This window comes from Trichosurus vulpecula, chromosome 3, assembly GCF_011100635.1.
Source record: "Trichosurus vulpecula isolate mTriVul1 chromosome 3, mTriVul1.pri, whole genome shotgun sequence".
NCBI classification, from domain to species: domain Eukaryota; kingdom Metazoa; phylum Chordata; class Mammalia; order Diprotodontia; family Phalangeridae; genus Trichosurus; species Trichosurus vulpecula.
In genome coordinates this window covers 206,298,054-206,317,230 of record NC_050575.1, presented here as the reverse complement: position 1 = coordinate 206,317,230, position 19,177 = coordinate 206,298,054, and the positions used below count along the sequence as shown (strand labels likewise).

General features: G+C 42.7%; 1 protein-coding gene across 5 annotated transcripts in view; it reads right to left on the bottom strand.

Moving 5' to 3' along the window:
- Positions 1-297: 297 nt before the first annotated feature.
- The window catches only part of KANSL3 (KAT8 regulatory NSL complex subunit 3), a 43,112-nt gene continuing 24,232 nt past the window's right edge, over positions 298-19,177 (bottom strand). For 3 of the 5 annotated variants that reach the window (XM_036750812.1, XM_036750813.1, XM_036750816.1), the window contains exons 15-22: positions 18,766-18,843; positions 16,888-17,079; positions 15,745-15,823; positions 15,080-15,234; positions 12,801-12,910; positions 12,253-12,475; positions 11,522-11,655; positions 298-5,667 (exon numbers count right to left, since the gene is read on the bottom strand). In XM_036750812.1, coding sequence (XP_036606707.1) covers positions 5,647-5,667; positions 11,522-11,655; positions 12,253-12,475; positions 12,801-12,910; positions 15,080-15,234; positions 15,745-15,823; positions 16,888-17,079; positions 18,766-18,843 — 992 coding nt within the window. In that variant the 3' untranslated portion in view covers positions 298-5,646. The remainder of the gene's footprint in view (positions 5,668-11,521; positions 11,656-12,252; positions 12,476-12,800; positions 12,911-15,079; positions 15,235-15,744; positions 15,824-16,887; positions 17,080-18,765; positions 18,844-19,177) is intronic. The other 2 variants (XM_036750814.1, XM_036750815.1) reach the window with 1 other exon arrangement.

Here is a 19,177-nt window from a genome sequence, read left to right as displayed (position 1 = left end):
TAGACTAGAATTTTTCTAAGACTGGTGGTTTTAGAACTTAGGGATTTAAAAAAAAAAAAGAAAAATGGTATAGTTCCTGCCCACAAGAAATTTAAGTCTAATAAGGAAGATATGATACCAGGTTGATCAAAAGGTTAAAATGGTTGGAGGGCTGGAGTGAAAAAGTATGCCTAGGCAAGCAAGAACCGGCCTACTACAATGATAATACCTGGTAGCTAAGGGGAACATTTGACAACTACTCTCCTGCTCCCTCCCTAGTCTAGGCTAGATTTCAAGAAATGGGCTTGTCTCACACAGTTTTAATCTAACCTATGAAGTTTATTGGCAACTTACAAACATTCACATGCACAAGGAAATATGAACCTGTCTCACCACTACCCAGGTCCCTGGGATCCTAAGAAATAAAAGAGCCTACATAATTGTCTTTGGAAAACAGCTCTTCTGAGAACTACAAGCTGATTCTGAGAGGCCCATGGCAGTTATAGACACCACCAGTTTATATCCAAGATGACAAAGGGAACTAGATCCCTTTACAAATTCATCAACCCCAGATACCTTTGAATCCAACTATCATGAGGCTACTAAGGATGAACACAGGGACTGGTAAACTCTCAGCAAATGGTCTCAATTTTTTCAGTAAAATATTAGGCCAAGTTCTCAGGTGAGGGGAAGGAGTAGAAGAGAGGTATGGGAGATTTGAGGAGACAGAAAAAAAATTTGGAAAATCATCTGTGGTGAGGATAGTGGATTGATGAAAAAATAAATGTTACCTATGAAGCAGGCATTCTGAAGGGCACAGTGAAAAGGCTATGTAGCTTCATAGTGTGACATGAGAGGGGTTGGACAGAGGGTGATGGGAGTAAGGGACTGGGTAATGGGGGAACAGAATGAAGTTTGAACAGTAACAACTGTGGGTTCAGAACCACTACAGTGTATGACAACATGTGAGTTTGATAATCTGAGGAATGAGTTCAGGTGGGTTATCTCAACAAGCCCAAAGATTCAGTTTCAGGGTGATGTCCTCTCAGGTAGTAGTGAGACAGTGGTGTGAGGAACTTGATGGAGTTGTTTCCCTCCTTCAAGACCCAACTCGAAAAGGTCTCTCCCCCACATGGGCTTCTCAGAACCCAACTGGAAGTGGTCTCTCTGTCCTGTGAACCAACATAGCATATGGCTTCTCTTACTGCCCTTTAACATTCTGCCTCATAGTAAAGGAATGAAATTCCCTCCTAAGCAAGCTTCCCAAAAGCCAGGACTTGAATTACAAATCTCCTTGCAAGCTTGAGCCAGAATGTATATGATGGCTAGATGTTCCAGAAGAGCAGGGATTTCATCTCATTCACCTCTGTGTTCCCCACCACGCAGGGCACAGGGCCTTGTACATAGTAGGCTCAGCAAGATATTTCCCAAATGAATATGATAAATAGCGTAAGAAAATCCTTCATCTATAAGGCTTCTGTAACACTGGGGCAATCGGTAGAAGATCAGTAAAATATAAACAATTATTTTTTCATTGAGACATTAAAAACAATACAATGATGCCATGTACAGGACTGAATACAACAAGAGCAGGAAAACCACATAATAATTCATAATCATGCTACTGGTAAGATAATACTTGAACTTGTGACTAAACAAAACAGTAACTTTTAAAGTCCTGCAGGCTTCCTACAATTTAATCAGATTGTCTAAACACCTACTACTATGGAAGTTTTGAAAGAAGTGGGAGTAAGAAGAAGGTATATCAAACAATTCTGATGCATGAAGTCCTAAAGGAAAGGCAAACAGGCAGATTAGGGTGAGGGGTAAGGTGAGGGACTTTGGTTAGCCAGAAGGCTCTGAAGGGGGAAGAGTACCAAAGCACATCTACTTAAATTTTGTATCCAGTTCCACCCCTTCCAACATTCCCAGAGATCCAAGGCATTTGCCAAATCTCTCTTGGCATCTTCATCTTCACCCAAGGAAAATTAAAGGTATTACTGAGGTTAGTGAGATGGAAGGGCTGCTTCATAAAATTTAGTTCGCAAGCCTGAAATTACAATTTTGAAGGAAAAGTCTGAGAAATTCGTCCTATCTGAATACATACTGTTTCAATGCACGGACAAAAGCAATGCCTAGCCCACCTCAGATTCTTATACTGAACTCAGCTTATTCATTCTCACCACAATTCCCTCCCCCAAGTGAAGGTCTAGGGAACAGATATGGTATCTTCACTAGAAGGTGGCTCAGCACAGTTGATACTTTGTCTAGAGTTTACGAATTAATTTTCTGAATGAGTCAGCCTTAGATTCAAGTTCTATCATTTGGCATTTCTACAACTTAAAGCAAGTCTGACAACATGTCTCTTACTCATCCATCAAGTTTGAATATTCCCCAAAATGCCATTAGCCTCCTCACTCTGATTCCTCTTGAGAATATTTAACCCATTTCTACAGTAACACAAAAGCACCCTCTACTGTTGAACAAGACACAACATTCTCAGGAAATTACTATACTGTATTATCAAGAGTTTTATGAATAATAACAGGTAATACAGAGCTGGGGGAAAAAAAACCTTTAGTAAAACTAGAGCGGGAAAGCACTACTAGACTATAGTCATTCTGAAAGATCTTGAGGGTTTACCTCAAGTTCAAAAGTGGTCAACAGGGAACCATGGCAATAAAAAAAGTTAATGTTTTCTTTGGCTATACTGAAGTATCTAGAATATTTATACTATTCTCTAGTCAAACTACAAATTAGCATATTATAGAATACTGTATACATTTCTGGGTAACACATTTTAACTAAAGAGATGGAAAAACCAGAGATGGAAATTTTTGGTATAGAAGGCCTTTAAGGTTTCTTCTCAATCAGATTCTGTGGCCCTATTTTCCCATTGGTGAAAAGGGAATAATACCTACCTGGCCTAAACCACAGGGTTGCTATAAGGATAAAAATGAAATAATTTCAAAAAATAAGTTAGCAGCACGCCACGGTTTATTGTCAATGGAACATAAGAACTGCCACATTAGGTCAGCCCCATTTCCCAGCCAGGGTACATGCTCTTCTCAAGGAGATTTCCTCAATGTTGAGGGAGGCTCTCCAAAGCACTTCTTATTTTCTTTAATGACACGATAGACCTATCTTCCATGCATTTACCTAAGCTATTGCTGATCCCCAATTATATATGTGAGTAAGACCACTTACAGACAGTAATAAATTCCTTAAGCTTACTCTTCATTGTGCTAAAGGGCACTTGCTTTTCATCACTCCATTCCAGCTTTAAAGGGAATCTACTCTTCTTAAAATTTTGGAGTACTAATTCACATTCACCCTTCACAATTTTATGGACTTCAACTGCCATGTTTTTAACCTTGCTCTCCAACCTGGAGAACTTTAATATTTATATCAAGCCTACGATATTCTTCTCTAGTTCTGTCATGTCTTTCTTAAGCTATGGCAACAAGACAGATAGAAGACACTGTCCATGTACAAACAAATCAGTTTTGCACAGGGGGTCCATAATGTTCTGTTTTCTGTACTGTTCAGGCTGGTGCTCATCATTTGATTAAACTTTCCGGCTCCAGCAGTACCCTGAGTGAATCATATCAGGGAACATTCTCCCAACAACTTACAGATCTTTCCTGGGTCATGAATGGAATGGATAGTTAACTTAGAAACCAGTTCTAGATAGTCTGGATCACTGTCACCTAAATCTCCTGCTTTACACTTGTCCCCATGGAGGATTTCTGCCTGTTTCCATCAAATGCTACTACAGTTTGCCTTCTGCTAGCTCAGCATTTCAGTGCTACCAGGAGTCTAGCGCATCACCTGCACACCTGAAGAGCTCTGTGAGCCAGTGTTAAAACACATGAGCAAAATCACAGGTCCCACTTGCTACCCAGCAGCCTGAGAGACAATGGACCCTCTGCACGTGCCATGCCACTGAGGGGCCAACTGTTCTGGAAGGCTCCTTTCCAAAGGAAAAGCAGAGCCCTAATTCAGTGGAGTCTGACAGGCACAGACACCAGAAACACCATAGCAGTCTATACCAATGGATATAAACTTCCCCACCACCGCCTGCAGCCATTAAATAACTAAGTCTGCTGCTTGGCTGGGCATCAAAAGGCTGGTTCCTTCTCCCACCCAAGTTCACTTCAATTTGTTAGGGAGGTTGGAGAGGAAGAGGAAATAATATATCACACCTAAACCTCTTTCCAGTGTCAAGTACTGAGGAAGATGGTGGTCTCCATTTCTAACAACTTCCCTAGAGATCTTTCTGCTTACTGAGCTGGGCCTGACAGTCATCACTTGGCTACTTAACTATCTCCAACTTCCAGATGAGAAAATAAAAAAGGTAGCCACCCAGAAAATGGAGGAAGGAGTGGCATTCCTGACTCCCACACACTTCATGAAGTGTCCAGCATTTGGCATGTTTGGCTAAACTCCACAGCATCCAGGTAGTAGAGAATAACTTGGTCTTTCTCATCCTTTTTGCTAAATATGGGTAACAATCCCTATTCTGACTCATTTGGCCTAATTATTCCTGAGGCTCAATAGCCTGTGCCCCACAACTCACACAGACACCAATGCTTGAGTAAAAGTTGAATGGGATGCAAAGCCCAAGAACAAATCATGTTAGCTAACTTGCCTACTGCTGCTCCCTTAAGCTGTTCCATTATTTACTTCCTTCTCTGCAGTCCCTCCTGACTTGCTAGCCTTCTACCTACTGGAAGTATCCAATGTGAAATGAAATAGGCCTTGGCTGGCACTATCCTCAGGTGCTGCTGTTTACTCAGCAGACAGATGGGTTGAATCAGAAGGGCCTAGAGATGTCAACTGAGTCTTCATCACCTTCATTAAGACAGGTTTGAAAAAGAGTCTTCAGGTCTCTAGGGATCCTGGTTTGACTTCTAGATCAGAGAGCTGTGTCAGATTTATTGCCCTATAAGGTACTGCAAAGCAAAACTGCTGGGATGCCTTCATGACCATATGTAGAGTCAGGAGGCTAGGCTTTCTTTCTGCTAATCCTTATACACAGTCTCCTCCCATTCTTGCCACAGAGGGCAACAGAGACCTTCAAAGAGAAACAGCTTTATTAAACCTCAAAAATGCAACATTTGCACTCATGTTCAGATATGGCTGATGAGGAGGGGTGACTACCAGCCTGGCTGTCACCTGATTGGCTTGGCTGGTATCTTATCACGAAAGCCATTGCTTCTTACTAATCTCACCTTTTGTTTGTTTTGACCTCAGTAACCCTACTAAAAGGCAAGAAGCTTTTTCCTCTTTGAGAATGAGAGCTTCTAATCCCATGTGGTGATAATGCCTATAAAGTGTGCGAGCCCCAGTAGTATAGCTATCCACTGCATTAAAGGGGGTTTGGGGAAAAGGAAGGGGAGGGAAGCGGAGAAAGGAGTGGCGTGGAGGCCAAAACCTGCAGATCCCAGAGGATGGTATTGCATTTTGCTGAATAGTGAGGTTACCTAGCCCACTGGCTCTAAAGACTCAGATGCCTATCCTTGATGATTGAGCAGGCAAACAAGGACAATCTCAAAGGAAGTCTTCAAGAAGGCAGACAACATCACAAAGCAGTCATTGTGCCTGCGGGGTTCTTGGAAGGCAGCCATCACAGACGATGAGAGTGGAAACGTTACACAGGGGTCTTCAAGGAGCTGGCGGCAATCGCTATAGGAGGAAGAAAACACAGAATCAAGACTTGGCCAACCAAAATAAAGAAGCCTTTGTTCTACAGATCAGGAAAGAAAGGTAAGGGTAAGGTGGAGGATTCAGGAGTTAAGATCAGTAGTTATACCCTCATTCTTGGAGGCAGCATAAAAATCTAGTCAAGTCAGAGTCCTACAGCAAGACCCTTCCTGAAACTCATATCCTCCTCGAGGCAGTTTTTCCAGTTTCCTTCAATGATTGAAACTAACTACTCAATAAAGAAGAAAGTTACCACATGCAAGACCCCAGTTACACATGGCTGCAAGCAGCAAAGTTCACAAGTATTCACAGGTCATCAGGTACTAAAATTCTTAGAAAACACCAAGCCCACAGTGGTCTGATAGGAGGATCAAGGGTGCTAGCAGAACCGACACCCTTTTCTTCATAAACCTGTAGCATCTCCTAGTTACAACATTTTGTGAAGTTCAGGATATGTAGCAGAAAGAGCTCTGCTGCAAAGCCAGCTGGGGGATTATGTTTAGTTCAGCTTTTCAGGGCAGGAGTGAAGCTAGACCATCAGTCAGTTGACCCAAAGCATCAGAAAAGCTCTCTGAAAACAAGGGACTCAAGCTGGCATGGCATGTAATCATTGCACAGTTCTGCTAACTTGAGCTTCCTCTGATTTAGCTCTCAGATAGGCCCTACTGTGGTTCTATAAAAAACAGCCCAACTCACAGAATGAATATAAAGGTCGTCAGGATCATCTGCCCTTAGAAGAGCCCTCTCTTGGTGATCCCCTGGTCCCTCACTTTTTTTTTAAGCTAACACATACATAGTACTTACTATGTGCCAAGCATTGTGCTGAGTGCTTCACAGTTACCTCATTTGATCCTGACAACAACCCTAGGAAGGGAGGTGCTATTATTATCCCCATTTTACAGAAGAGAAAACTGAAGCAAAGAGGTTAAAGTGGTTCACCAGGGTCACAGAGCTAGCTAAGTGCCTGAGGCCAGATTTGAATTCTGCTCTTTTTGACTCCAGGCTCACTCAATATATCAAAAACAATTTATCTTTTCCCCCAAAACCGTTCCTCTCCTTCTGACTTCAATTTTGTCAATGGTACCCATTCACCTATGTCAAACTCCTCAGTCTCCTTTTCGGGCTCAACATCCATATGACATCCCATAAAAGTGAGTGTAACCCAAGGCTCTATCCTGGGCCCTCTTCTCTTTTCTCTCTTCCTCTTGATACTATGGTCAGTTCTCATGGTTTCAATTATCATCACTAATGCAGAGGACTCCCTGATCTATATATCCTGATCTAGTTTCTACTGAGCTCACTCATATATCACGAACTGTTACTGTTTATTGCATATTTCCATATGGATAGCCCATAGGTATCTCAAACTCAACATGTCCACAACGAAACTCATCATCTTTTTCCTAAATCCACCCCAGTTCAAAATTTCCTTATTTTTTGTCAAAGGCACTAACATACTTCCCATAACCCAGGTTTAAAAGCCTGGATTCATCCTCTTCCTCTCTCACCCCGCCATGTGCAATCAGTTGCCAAATCCTGTCAATTCTACCTACACAATCTCTCTTGCACATATCTCCTTCTTTACACTCACATAACCACCACCCTAGTTCAGAGGTCCTTATCACTTCTCACCTGAACTACTGCAATAGTTTAATTGGTTTCCCTGCCTCCATTCTCTCTGTTCCTCAATCCATCCTCCCCACAGGTAAACAAATTGATATTCTTAAAGCTCAGTTTTGACCATATCACTCTCCTGCTCAAAAGGCTCCAATGCTTACCTATTGCCACAAAAATAAAATACAAATGCCTCAGTCTGGGGGGCAGAGCCAAGACAGTAGCTGGAAAGCAGGGACTTGTGTGAGCTCCCCCCCGCCCCCGCCCAGGTCCCTCCAAAAACCTATAAAAAATGGCTCTGAACAAATTCTAGAGCTGCAGAACCCACGAAATGACAGAGGGAAGCAAGGCTCCAGCCCAAGAAAGCCTGGATGGTTGCTGGGAAGGGTCTATCGCTGGGAGTGGAGCAGAGCCCAGCACGGGCTGTGCCAGGAACAGCCAGACCAGGAGCCAGGCGTAACAGGCCCTAGCGCCCTGAATCAGTGAGCTGTGGCAGTTACCAGACTTCTCAACCCACAAACACAAAAGACAACAGAGAAGGTTCGTGGGAAAAGCTGCGAGGGACAGAGTGAAAGGAGTTCATGGTTTAGCCACTACCCCGGGGGCAAAGGAGGTGGTATAGCTCTGAGGACAAAACTACAGCTGCAGTTGCTTCCAGCCCCAGGCCCACCTGGTGGGAGGAATTAAGCAGCGGATCAGAGCAGGAGCACAGAGCCTGCTTAAGATCTGAGTGGTGATTTGGGTTGGCGGTTCTTGGGAGAGGAGAAGCACTGGTGTGGCAGAGGTTGCTGTGTAGAAATAGCTCTGAAAACAACAGCACAGCCCCTCAAGCTTGGGACAAAGTACTCTCTACTCTACAAGCAGTCATACACTGATTAAAAGCTCAAGGGTCAAATAGTTGGCTGGGAACATGAACAGGCAGCGAAAATGGACTCGGATTCAGACTCAGATTTTGGAATCTTTTTCTGATGACAAAGAAGACCAAAACATACAGCCAGAAGAAGTCAACAAAGTCAAAGAGCCTACATCAAAAGACTCCAAGAAAAATATGAATTGGTCTCAGGCCATGGAAGAGCTCAAAAAGGATTTGGAAAAGCAAGTAAGAGAAGTAGAGGAAAAATTGGGAAGAGAAATGAGAGTGATGCAAGAAAACCATGAAAAACAAGTCAATGACTTGCTACAGGAGACCCAAAAAAATACTGAAGAAAATAACAGCTTAAAAAATAGACTAACTCAAATGGCAAAAGAGCTCCAAAAAGCCAATGAGGAAAAGAATGCCTTGAAAGGCAGAATTAGCCAAATGGAAAAGGAGGTCCAAAAGACCACTGAAGAAAATACCACCTTAAAAATTAGATTGGAGCAAGTGGAAGCTAGTGACTTTATGAGAAATCAAATATTATAAAACAGAACCAAAGGAATGAAAAAATGGAAGACAATGTGAAACATCTCATTGGAGAAACCACTGACCTGGAAAATAGATCCAGGAGAGATAATTTTAAAATTATTGGACTACCTGAAAGCCATGATCAAAAAAGAAGCCTAGATATCATCTTTCAAGAAATTATCAAGGAGAACTACCCTGATATTCTAGAGCCAGAGGGCAAAATAGAAATTGAAAGAATCCACCGATCGCCTCCTGAAAAAGATCCCAAAAAGAAAACTCCTAGGAATATTGTCACCAAATTCCAAAGCTCCCAGATCAAGGAGAAAATACTGCAAGCAGCCAGAAAGAAACAATTTGAGTATTGTGGAAACCCAATCAGGATATAACACAAGATCTAGCAGCTTCTACACTAAGGGATCAAAGTGCTTGGACTATGGTATTCCGAAGGTCAATGGAGCTAGGACACACACACACACACACACACACACACACACAGGGCACAGGGTGAGTTGAATATGGAGGGATGATATCTAAAAAAAAAACAAAATAAAATTAAGGGAGGAGAGAGGAATATATTGAGAGAGGGAGAAAAGGAGAGATAGAATAGGGTTAATTATCTCGCATAAAAGTGGCAAGAAAAAGCAGTTCATTGGAAGGGAAGAGGGGGCAGGTGAGGGGGAACGAGTGAATCTCGCCCTCATCGGATCTGACCTGAGGAGGGAATAACATTCACACTCAAAGGATATCTTACCCCACAGGGAAGAAGGAGGAAGGAGATAAAAAAGGGGGGGACGATAGAAGGGAGGGCAGACAGGGGAGGAGATAATCAAAAGCAAACACTTTTGAAAAGGGACAGGGTCAAGGGAGAAAATTGGATAAAGGGGGATAGGATAGGAAGGAGAAAAACATAGCTAGTCTTTCACAACATGAGTATTGTGGAAGGGTTTTGCATAATGATACACATGTGGCCTATGTTGAATTGCTTGCCTTCTTAGGGAGGGTGGGTGGGGAGGGAAGAGGGGAGAGAACTTGGAATTCAAAGTTTTAAAAGCAGAGGTTAAAAAAAGAAGTTTTTGCATGCAACTAGGAAATAAGATATACAGGCAGTGGGGCATAGAAATCTATCTTGCCCTACAAGAAAGTAAGGGAAAGGGGGATGGGGAGGGGAGTGGGGTGACAGAAGGGAGGGGTGACTGGGGAATGGGGCAATCAGAATATATGCCATCTTGGAGTTGTGGGGGAGGGTAGAAATGGGGGGAAAACTTGTAATTCAAACTCTTGTGAAAATTAATGCTGAAAACTAAAAATATTAAATAAACTAAAAAAATTTGAAAAAAAAAAAACAAATGCCTCAGTTTAACGTTTAAAGCACTTCTCAATCGGACTTCAGGCTACCTTTTCCTAGTTTATTATACAGTATTCCCCCCTTCACACACTCTACAATCCAGGCTAATGGTCCTTCTTGTTGTTTTATTTCCCATGTCCTTGTCTTTACACAGCCTGATACTTGAAAGGCATCCCTCTCTCTTCTTCTCCTCAGAATCCCTGGCTTCTTTCAAAGTTCACCTCAAGTGGCACCTCCTACATTAGGCCTTTCTGCATCCTACCCAGTTTAGCTGCAAGTACACCTATCTTCACCCTGAAATTACCTGGTATTTACATAGATGTGCATATGTTATTGAAACAAACAAAATATGAGCTCCTTAGGGAATGTTTCATTATCTCTGTAGCCCCAGGATCTAGCATAGTGCCTTGCACACAGCAGGCTCCCTAAAAGGTACTGACTGATAGTGCCAAGATCTCTCCCTGTATCAGTTCATCAACATTTCCCAGAATGGCCACTCACTGATGGTCTTAGAGAGGGTGAAGGGGGCTGCTTTTCTACCATTAACTGATGCCAGCTAGGAATCGTTATGCCAACTTCTCCCCCAATAGAGAAATGTCAGAAGAGTGATGCCTATGAAAAGCTTCTGAAGTCATCTAACCACCAACTACTTGCAGCACCTGCTGAGCTTATTTAATAATCAAATCAGGCACAGTACACAATAATAGACAGTGCCCATGAGTCATGCTCTCAGCAAGTGTGCTCAAGACTAGAGTAAGATCCAGTGTTTCCTGGTGCCACCAATCTGTGGAGAGCCTTCCTGAGTTCCATCCTGTGATCTGGAAGATTTCACATCAAAAGCTCACAGTAGTGATCAGATCAAATAAAGAAGGCCATAATACTAACATCCTCAGAAGAAGCAAGGATCAAGAAGCAATGGAAATGGGACAGCTGGGTGGCACAGTGAATAAAGCTCTGGCCCTGGAGTCAGGAGCACCTGAGTTCAAATCCAGCCTCAGACACACTTACTAGCTGTGTGACCTTGGGCAAGTCACTTAACCCCAATTGCCCTGCCATTCCCCCTCAAAAAAAAAAAAGCAGCAATGGAACTGCAGTAAACACAGAAGAAAATGAAGAATGAAGCTCGCAGAGAGTTGGGAAATGGAATACCATGTGTAAAGAACAACAAGAAGGCCAATTAGGGTGTGTGAAGGGGTATAATACATAATAAGCCAGGAAAAGGTAGAAAACTTAAAAGGTTGTTAACTTGAGGCATTTGTATTTTTTCCTAAGTTTATCCTATGTTTAACTAAAAAGAAGCATTACTGACTAAATTTGTGTAAACTCCTAACCTGCAATGCTACTGAAAAAAGGAAGAATATTTTCGGCAAAGACTGCCTCTATAGCTGCTGAGTGATGGATTAAACAGACGGCAAGAGTATCCCACAAGCACTATTAGGTAGGTCTATGCCTTCCACCTACACAGGACCTCCTTTCTCACCAACAAGACTCACCTGTGGGGTAGAAGGCAGAGCCTGAGAAGTGGACTCCTCTAGGGAAGCAGCTCCTGTGCCCATTGGGCTCAATGTGGTGACACGGCTGGGTTGGCCTCGCAGAGTTACTGTAATGGTGGTTGGGGCCTTCAAGCCTATGGAAAAAAGGATCCAAGTTATCATTACAATCTACTATATTGAATGGGGTCTTCCCAGCACTTCCCATTTCCTTTTCCTGATCAATTTCCTTCTGCTCACCCAACCAACTCAATTGTGCCCCATTACTCAAAAGTTCAGAAAGCAACAGCAAACAGCTTGTGTTCTCAAAACCTCTTTAGAGGATGAACCAAAAGAAGGGACTTTAGAGATCATCTAGTCCAAGCTCCCATTCAATGCAAAACTCCCTACTCCATTACCCTTGACACATGGTCATTCAATTTCTGTTTGAATACTGCTAGCAATGGAAAACATACTACCTCACATAGCAGCTTATTCTATTTTAAGATGGTTCTAACTGTTCCTTATATATATGGCAGACTACATCTGCCTCCCCTAAAACTTCTGCCCTTTGGTCCTAAGTCTGTCCTCTTAAGTTACACAAAAATCCATGGAGCCAAATCAGTTGGAGGATTCCTTCCTAATTCTCTTGGGTTTCAGTTTAATGTCATGCCTCACCCATATGACATGAGCAGGCAGGCTACAGAGCTGGGATTTCCCAACGTCTCATTCCCACAAGTCCTCTTGAGACTCACCTGCTGCTTGATTAGAAATCTGAGCCAGGCCAGGGAGGCTACTGGCCAACTTGGCAAGGCCCCCATTGGTCAGCAGTTGGTGGATGGCTGTAGGCTTCCCACCAGGAGTGGCACCCAAGGAGGAGAGGGTGGTGGCCACAGGAATGGTACGAACAATGGTGCCAGTGCCTGTGGTGATGGCACCCAGGCTCTGCATAGGGGTAGGCAACTTCACACTGGTGGTCTGTGGGATATATAAGTCCAGGTATTAAAAGGTACTATCATTTCATGACATTCTTTGAGTTTTCAAGAACCACAGAGAGTTGAGGGGATGGATAAAGGGAAGCCATAATAATATTTGATAGTTTCATCGTCCTCACCAGGCTTGTTGTGAGAGCAAATGAAACAATAACTGTAAAGTGTCCGGCATATAGTGAGCGCTACATAAATGTTTATTATTATTGCTGTTATTGTTATTATTGACCCCAATCCCAAATTGACTGTGACAACCCCTTCCCTAATCTGCCCATCCCAATATGATGTGGACCTCTGGATTGCTGACCACTTACCTGTGTGGCTGGCCCTGGGGAAGCACTAGCTGGAAGGGTAGGAGTTTTGCTGCTGATATCCTGCAGGCTGAAGCTGAGACCCTGGAGGAGGCTGCTGGCAGATGTGGACCCTGGGAGGAGAAGACCACCACTGATGCAACAGGCTTAGCAACTCAGCCCAAAGAAGGCTTCCTACCTCTCATCATCAACTAACATGCCAATTATTGTGTGCTGGTTTGAGCTCTTACTTAGGATTAGTATTTAACTATCTTCCTACTTTTCTCTGAAGATTCATGTGGTACGTGGCAAAAAAGTTGGGGTCCTATATTAGGGACTCCTCACTCTAAACTCATCTCCCAACTAGTCTATTTATGAGACAGGACTTTTAAGTTCATAAAGGCTCTCCGTGGCCTAATTCATACCCTTGCCAACAGACTTTCTGCTACCAACCTCAGTCTGGAAGAGGGAAAAGATCTAAGGGAAGAGCCGCAGTAATATCTCAAGGTCACAACCAGCAGTGCGAAACCTGCAGCCTCGAGGCCACATATGGCACTCTAGGTCCTCAAGTGCTTGTGTTTGACTGAATCCAAACTTCACAGAACAAATCCCCTTAATAAAAGGATTGGTTCTGTAAAACTTGGACTCAGTCAAACGGCCACATGTGGTCTCGAGGCTGCAGATTCCCCACCCCTGCACAACCATGCCTAGTTGGACTTTCCTTAAGGAGAAAGGAAGAAAATATTTGATCTTGTTAATACCAGTATTTTATTGGGTCATGTCTAATTCCATTCCTTGAGTGTAAAAATGTTTATTAAAAGAGAATAGACTCAGATAAAGGTCTCATATCTCAAACATCATACATAAAGGGCTTTGTCAAATTTATAAGAATATGAGTCATTCCCCAATTGATAAATGATCAAAGGATGTGAACAGGTAATTTTTTTATGAAGAAATCAATATGAAAAAATGTTCTGAATCACTATTGCTTGGAGAAATGCAAATCAAAACAACTTTGAGATATTATCTTACAACTATCAGATTGGCTAAAATGATAGAAGGGGAAAGCAACAAATGTTGGACGGGATGTGGAAAAACTGGAACACTAATTCGCTCTTGGTGGAACTGTGACCTAATCCAACTATTTTGGAGAACAATCTGGAATTGTGCCCAAAGAGTTATAAAACTATGCACGCCCTTCGATCCAGGAATACCACTTATTAGGTCTGTATCCCAAGGTGATTAGGGAAAAGGAAAAGAACTTACATGTTCTAAAATATTTATAGCAGCTCTCTTTGTGGTTGCAAAGAAATGGAAATTGACGGGGTGCCCATCAACTGGAGAAGGGCTAAACAAGTTGTGGTGTATGATTGTGATGGAATACTAATGTGCTATAAGAAAGGATAAGCTGGTTGATTTTAGACAAACATGGAAAGACTTGCATGAAATAATGAAGAGTGAAATGAGCAGAACCAAGAGGATGTTGTACAAAGTAACAGCAATACTGTTTTAAGAACAACTTTGAATGACTAAATCATTTTTGAGTATTATACTCAAATCAGCTACAAAGGATCTATGAAGGAAGACGCTATCTGCATCCAGAGGGAGAACCACTATAGAGAAGTACGTATAGCATGGTTTTATATATATTGATTATAGATATATATGTACGTATATACATGAATGTATGTGTATATGTATGTATGTGTATGCATGTATGTGTGTATTGTGTGTGTATGTACACACACATACATATTTGTGTCTAATGGTAGCCTTCCTTAGAGCACAATGGGGAGGGAGAGAGAAAAAATAAATAGAAATGCACAGCAGAGAACAAAAGAAAACTTAGAGAGAAGTACAGAAAAGCAGGTAGCTTTGAAAATAATGTGTAGTATTCATCTTGTGGTTTTTTTTAAGCAAACAGTATGAAATGGAAATTCAGTTTTATACTGAATCCTCTTTTTATGTTTTGCTGTGTACATGGACATGTTTGGGATTTTTTTTTAAGTTTTCTTGTATTTAAGTTCAAAATGAATAAAAAATTTTTTTAAAAAAAGGATGGAACCTGCAGCCCCCAAAATTCCACAAATGACACAATTACAGACTGGGATCACCCAAAGTAAAAAATTAGGCTGAGTAAACTCCCTTATTATGAATGAAGCCTTGGCTAATTCCTAATGACAGCACCATGCAAAACCTATAAGCTAGGCCTAAAAAGATGCCTCCCACATGAATCCACCATCATCCCCCCCACCCAACAGCACACCAAAAAGCACAGGAAGACAAGGTGGGACACAAAGTACCTGGGAGTGTGCTGCCAGGGGAGGCTGCCACACAGTGACCACCACTGGCCACCAAGCGGCTCTGCAGAGTATGGAAGGCACTAGGAGCAGTACTGTTGGGAATAATGGAGGAAGAAGCTGGGCTCACTGACACTGCTTCAGAAGCTGCACTTGATCTGGAGAGACAGGAAAAAGAGCTGAACTGCTCCAAATTTCAGCAGGGCAGACCAATGGGGACGGGATTTATGGGAATAATGTGGAATAAAGAGGGGGTTAAGTGAGGCACAAGAGAAATAAAGAGAGATGTAACTCTGGCCTCCTGACTCTCAACTTCTCACAATTCCCTATATCCTATATATTCCACAATATTCTAAACCAAATTCTACCAATAAGGCATGAAGCCAAGTATAGAAATCAGTAAAGTATAAGGGAGATTTCTATATCTCCCTCTGGGGGCCAGGCCATTAGAACAAGGACATGAGTAATGGTAATAAGGTTGAAGATCCTCAAACAAAAAGTGCCTGTACTTTTTGTGGATATAAATGTAAAATGGCCTACCCCACAGGGAAATGCTTCACGAAAGCAGTCTTAAAAAACTTCAATGGCTAAGGCCACAGTTTATATGATCTATCAAGAAGAGACCAAAAGAAATGACATTAAAAGAAAACAAAGTTAGACGGACTCACTTGGCTGTGGTGAGAAGCCCTGTTAGCTCCTTGGCACCTACGGCAGCTTGCCCCCGAGTCACAGTAATGGGCTTTCCTCCTGAAAATGCACAACAGTTTCTCATCACACTGACTTGATCATGCCTATTTCTGCCTATACCTCTCAGAATCACAGAGCCCTGGGAAAATGCAAGAAACCTGGACTGATCTCATCATTCCCACCCTAAAATGAGCTATGGCTTAATGATAAAGAGCTCTGGACTAGGAATCAGAAGACCTAGTTTCAAGTCCCAATTCCACCCTTACTATGTGACCATGGGTAAATTCAATTCAAAGAACATTTATTAAGCACCTACCCTGTGCCAGACACTAGTAGGCACTGGGGATAAAAAAATCAAAAATGAAAAATCCCTGCCCCAAAGAACTTACATTCTAAAAAAGGGAAGCAACAAGTAAGTACAAAATATGTACAAAGTAAATACGAAACAAATTGGAGGCGGAGAGGCAGAGGACACTAACAACTGGGGGAACAGGAAATGGTTTCATACAGGAGATGGCACTCAAGTTATGAGAACAAAAAATTTTAAGAGGCAGAAGGAAAACATTCTAGGCATCGGAGAGATCCTGAGCAAAGGCACAGAAAAGGGAACTGGCATTTCAAATATCAGAAATGGCAAACAAGCCAATATGACTGGTCCACAGAGTGGGTAAGGGGAAGTAATATGAAATCAGTCCAGAAAGATAGATTGGACCCAGATTTTGAAAGGCTTTAAATGCCAAAAAAAGTCACTATTTTATCCTAGAGGTAAAAGGCAGCCACAGAAACTTCTTGAGCAAGGCAGCCACATAATCAAATGTGTTCTTTAGGAATATTAATTTAGCAGTTAGCTATTTCCCTTCTCTGGACTTTAGTTTCCTTAACAGTAAAATGAGAGAGTGAAACGAAATTTTCTCTAAAAGTTCATTTTAATAGTTTATGACTCCAGTCTCAGATCAATAGACACTCCCTGGTTTCTTCAGCATGCATGCCAACATATGCTTCTACTATAAGCTTCTTGTAAGATGGAATGAAGACTAGACTCCAAAGCAGGAACCACAAATGTGGCAGTCTGTGCTCTCTGTGAGTGTTCAATTAGTACAATAACAGCTTTCCTAGACACTTGCCCTCAGTGGTTCCTGCTTGGGATGGGAGACTTGGTCCACTAGCTCCATCCCCATGAGAGACAATGGTCACTTTGATCTTGGCTCTCTTGGAAGCCTTGCTGCCCGGAGGGGGGCTAGGAGGATGCTGACGCTTCAGCTGGCCCCGAAGGTCTTCTTTATCAGCTTCCTCGGCTTGGTCTGAGGTGATGGGAACTGAAAAGTGAAGAAGATCAGTTTGAGGTCTCCTCCAATCCACGAAGTCCCAACAGACACTGCCTCAAAGAGGTGCACAAGCATGTAAAACACAGATACACACTACTCAAACTGATCAGCCCATGTCCAAGGCCTTGCACCCAAGATGCTTACTAAAGTCAATTCTGCCTGCAGCTGCCTGACCTCAGAATTTACCCCACAGTAGCATCCTGATCCTACCTAGAACCCCATGTTATACCTCTGTCCTGTCCTAAGTGATGTGACTACATCCCTGCTCATCCTACCCCCACCTGGAGAATGCGAAGGTCCAGAAAGAAAAAAAGGAGCAATTTCTCCCTACCACCACTGGGTCCAGCAAGAGAATATGAGGGTGATAGGGAGACTCTCTAATAGGAACAGGTAGCGTTTCCCAGGCTCTGAAACAGTTCCATCCTTCTCTGATTCCATTTGTCCTCAAATCAAAAATCTAGAGTTCCCCTGGAGATTTTAAACATTGCAGAGAGCACAGCAAGGCAAAGAAATCAGCAGGACCAGAGGAAAGCCAGCAGCATACATGAAGGTCACACAGTATACAGCCACCAGCCCTGTACGAGAGAAGGAAGGCTATCCTCCTCTAAAAGTTAAAATTTCCACGTAAACACTGTCCAGCCCCCTAAAATTGTGAGGTTTCCTCTGTCAGATGTAGGAGACCTAAGGGAATTCCATTGTTGAAAAAATAGCTCTCTTCTGTCCTCGGGCTAGAGGAGTTCCAATGGATTCCAAAGCTCCTGTTCCAAAGGGACCAGGGCTAACAGCACACCATGCAAGCTTCTTCAGAGACTGCTTCTCTACAGCGTACAAACGAGCCTCTCTTCACTGATTGGTGAATAGATCCAAATCAAACTCATCTACAAGGATGGCCCAGCGCTCCTTGTTCTCCTCTCACCAAAGTTCCCTTCACATACGCAAGCCTCTACAGACTAGCTCATTCCTTAGGTTTACTGCCAACTTCTCAGGAGACTGTCCCACTCCATCCCTTCCCAATTCAAGCACAAAGGGCAATATCAGCTGCTCCCACAAGGGGTGCTTGGAACCACAAGCATTTCCTCCCGATCTCCATCATAGCACAATCAGCGCTAGAAGAATCATTCAAGACCTGGATGCACTAGCTCGAATGGGAAGGAGTGGAAGAGAGACGGAAGTTTTTTTCAAAAAAGCTCTGAAAGCTTGCAAATGGTTTGCTTCCTTTAGTGGCCATGATGGGAACAGGAAAGCAGAAGCAAAACAAAGAGTATAGAAACAAGGCCTTTCTATATATGCGAAGGCTTGCAGACAAAAAGGGGTCATGCAGATAAAGCAAGAAAATGAGAACACAAAGGGAAAAAGGAAGTGAAACAGAATAAAAGACAGCAGAAGGAGAAAGAACAAGAAAAAATAAAAGAGATGCAACATGGCATTGATAAAGGCAAGAGGGTTCCACAGAGACAAATCCATTGAGAAAGAAATAGGATGACAGAGAGAGGGGCACAAAGATAGGACTAAGAGGTGACACCACAAAACGCTAGAGCAAAACTTCAATCAATTTCAACTCAAATATTAGGTACCTACTTTGTGCAAGGAATTGTGCTGGATTGTATGTGAAAGAGGCAAGTTGAGCAGCAGATGCAGAGAAAGCAAGAGACAGGCAAGCAAGAGAAAGATACTCACCAAAGAGACAGGAGGAGGTGCCGGGAGGAAGAGTTTTCCTCACCAGCATGTTTTGTTTCAGAAAAGCAGCAAACTGCGCTGGAATGAATCAGAAAGAATTACAGAATCATAGCCGGCCAAGGAAGACAAGGAAGGGAAGGGAGCCAGGAAGGGGCCTAAAGATGTCTCCTCGTCACTTCTTGCTGACTGAAACCATCACTAATGGGGTTCTAAGGTTACTGATCTCACTCATGTGACCAACTAGACCCCATTTTGATTCCCTGACTGACCAATGTCCTAAGTGTGCCTATTAGCAAGAAACCTCTAAACACTCCCTATCTATGCCCTATCTCATGTTCCAAATGAGAGTAAAAGCTAACATTTAGACCTTTCCTTTTGCCAAAAACAAGATGAAACACCACTTAATGGTACT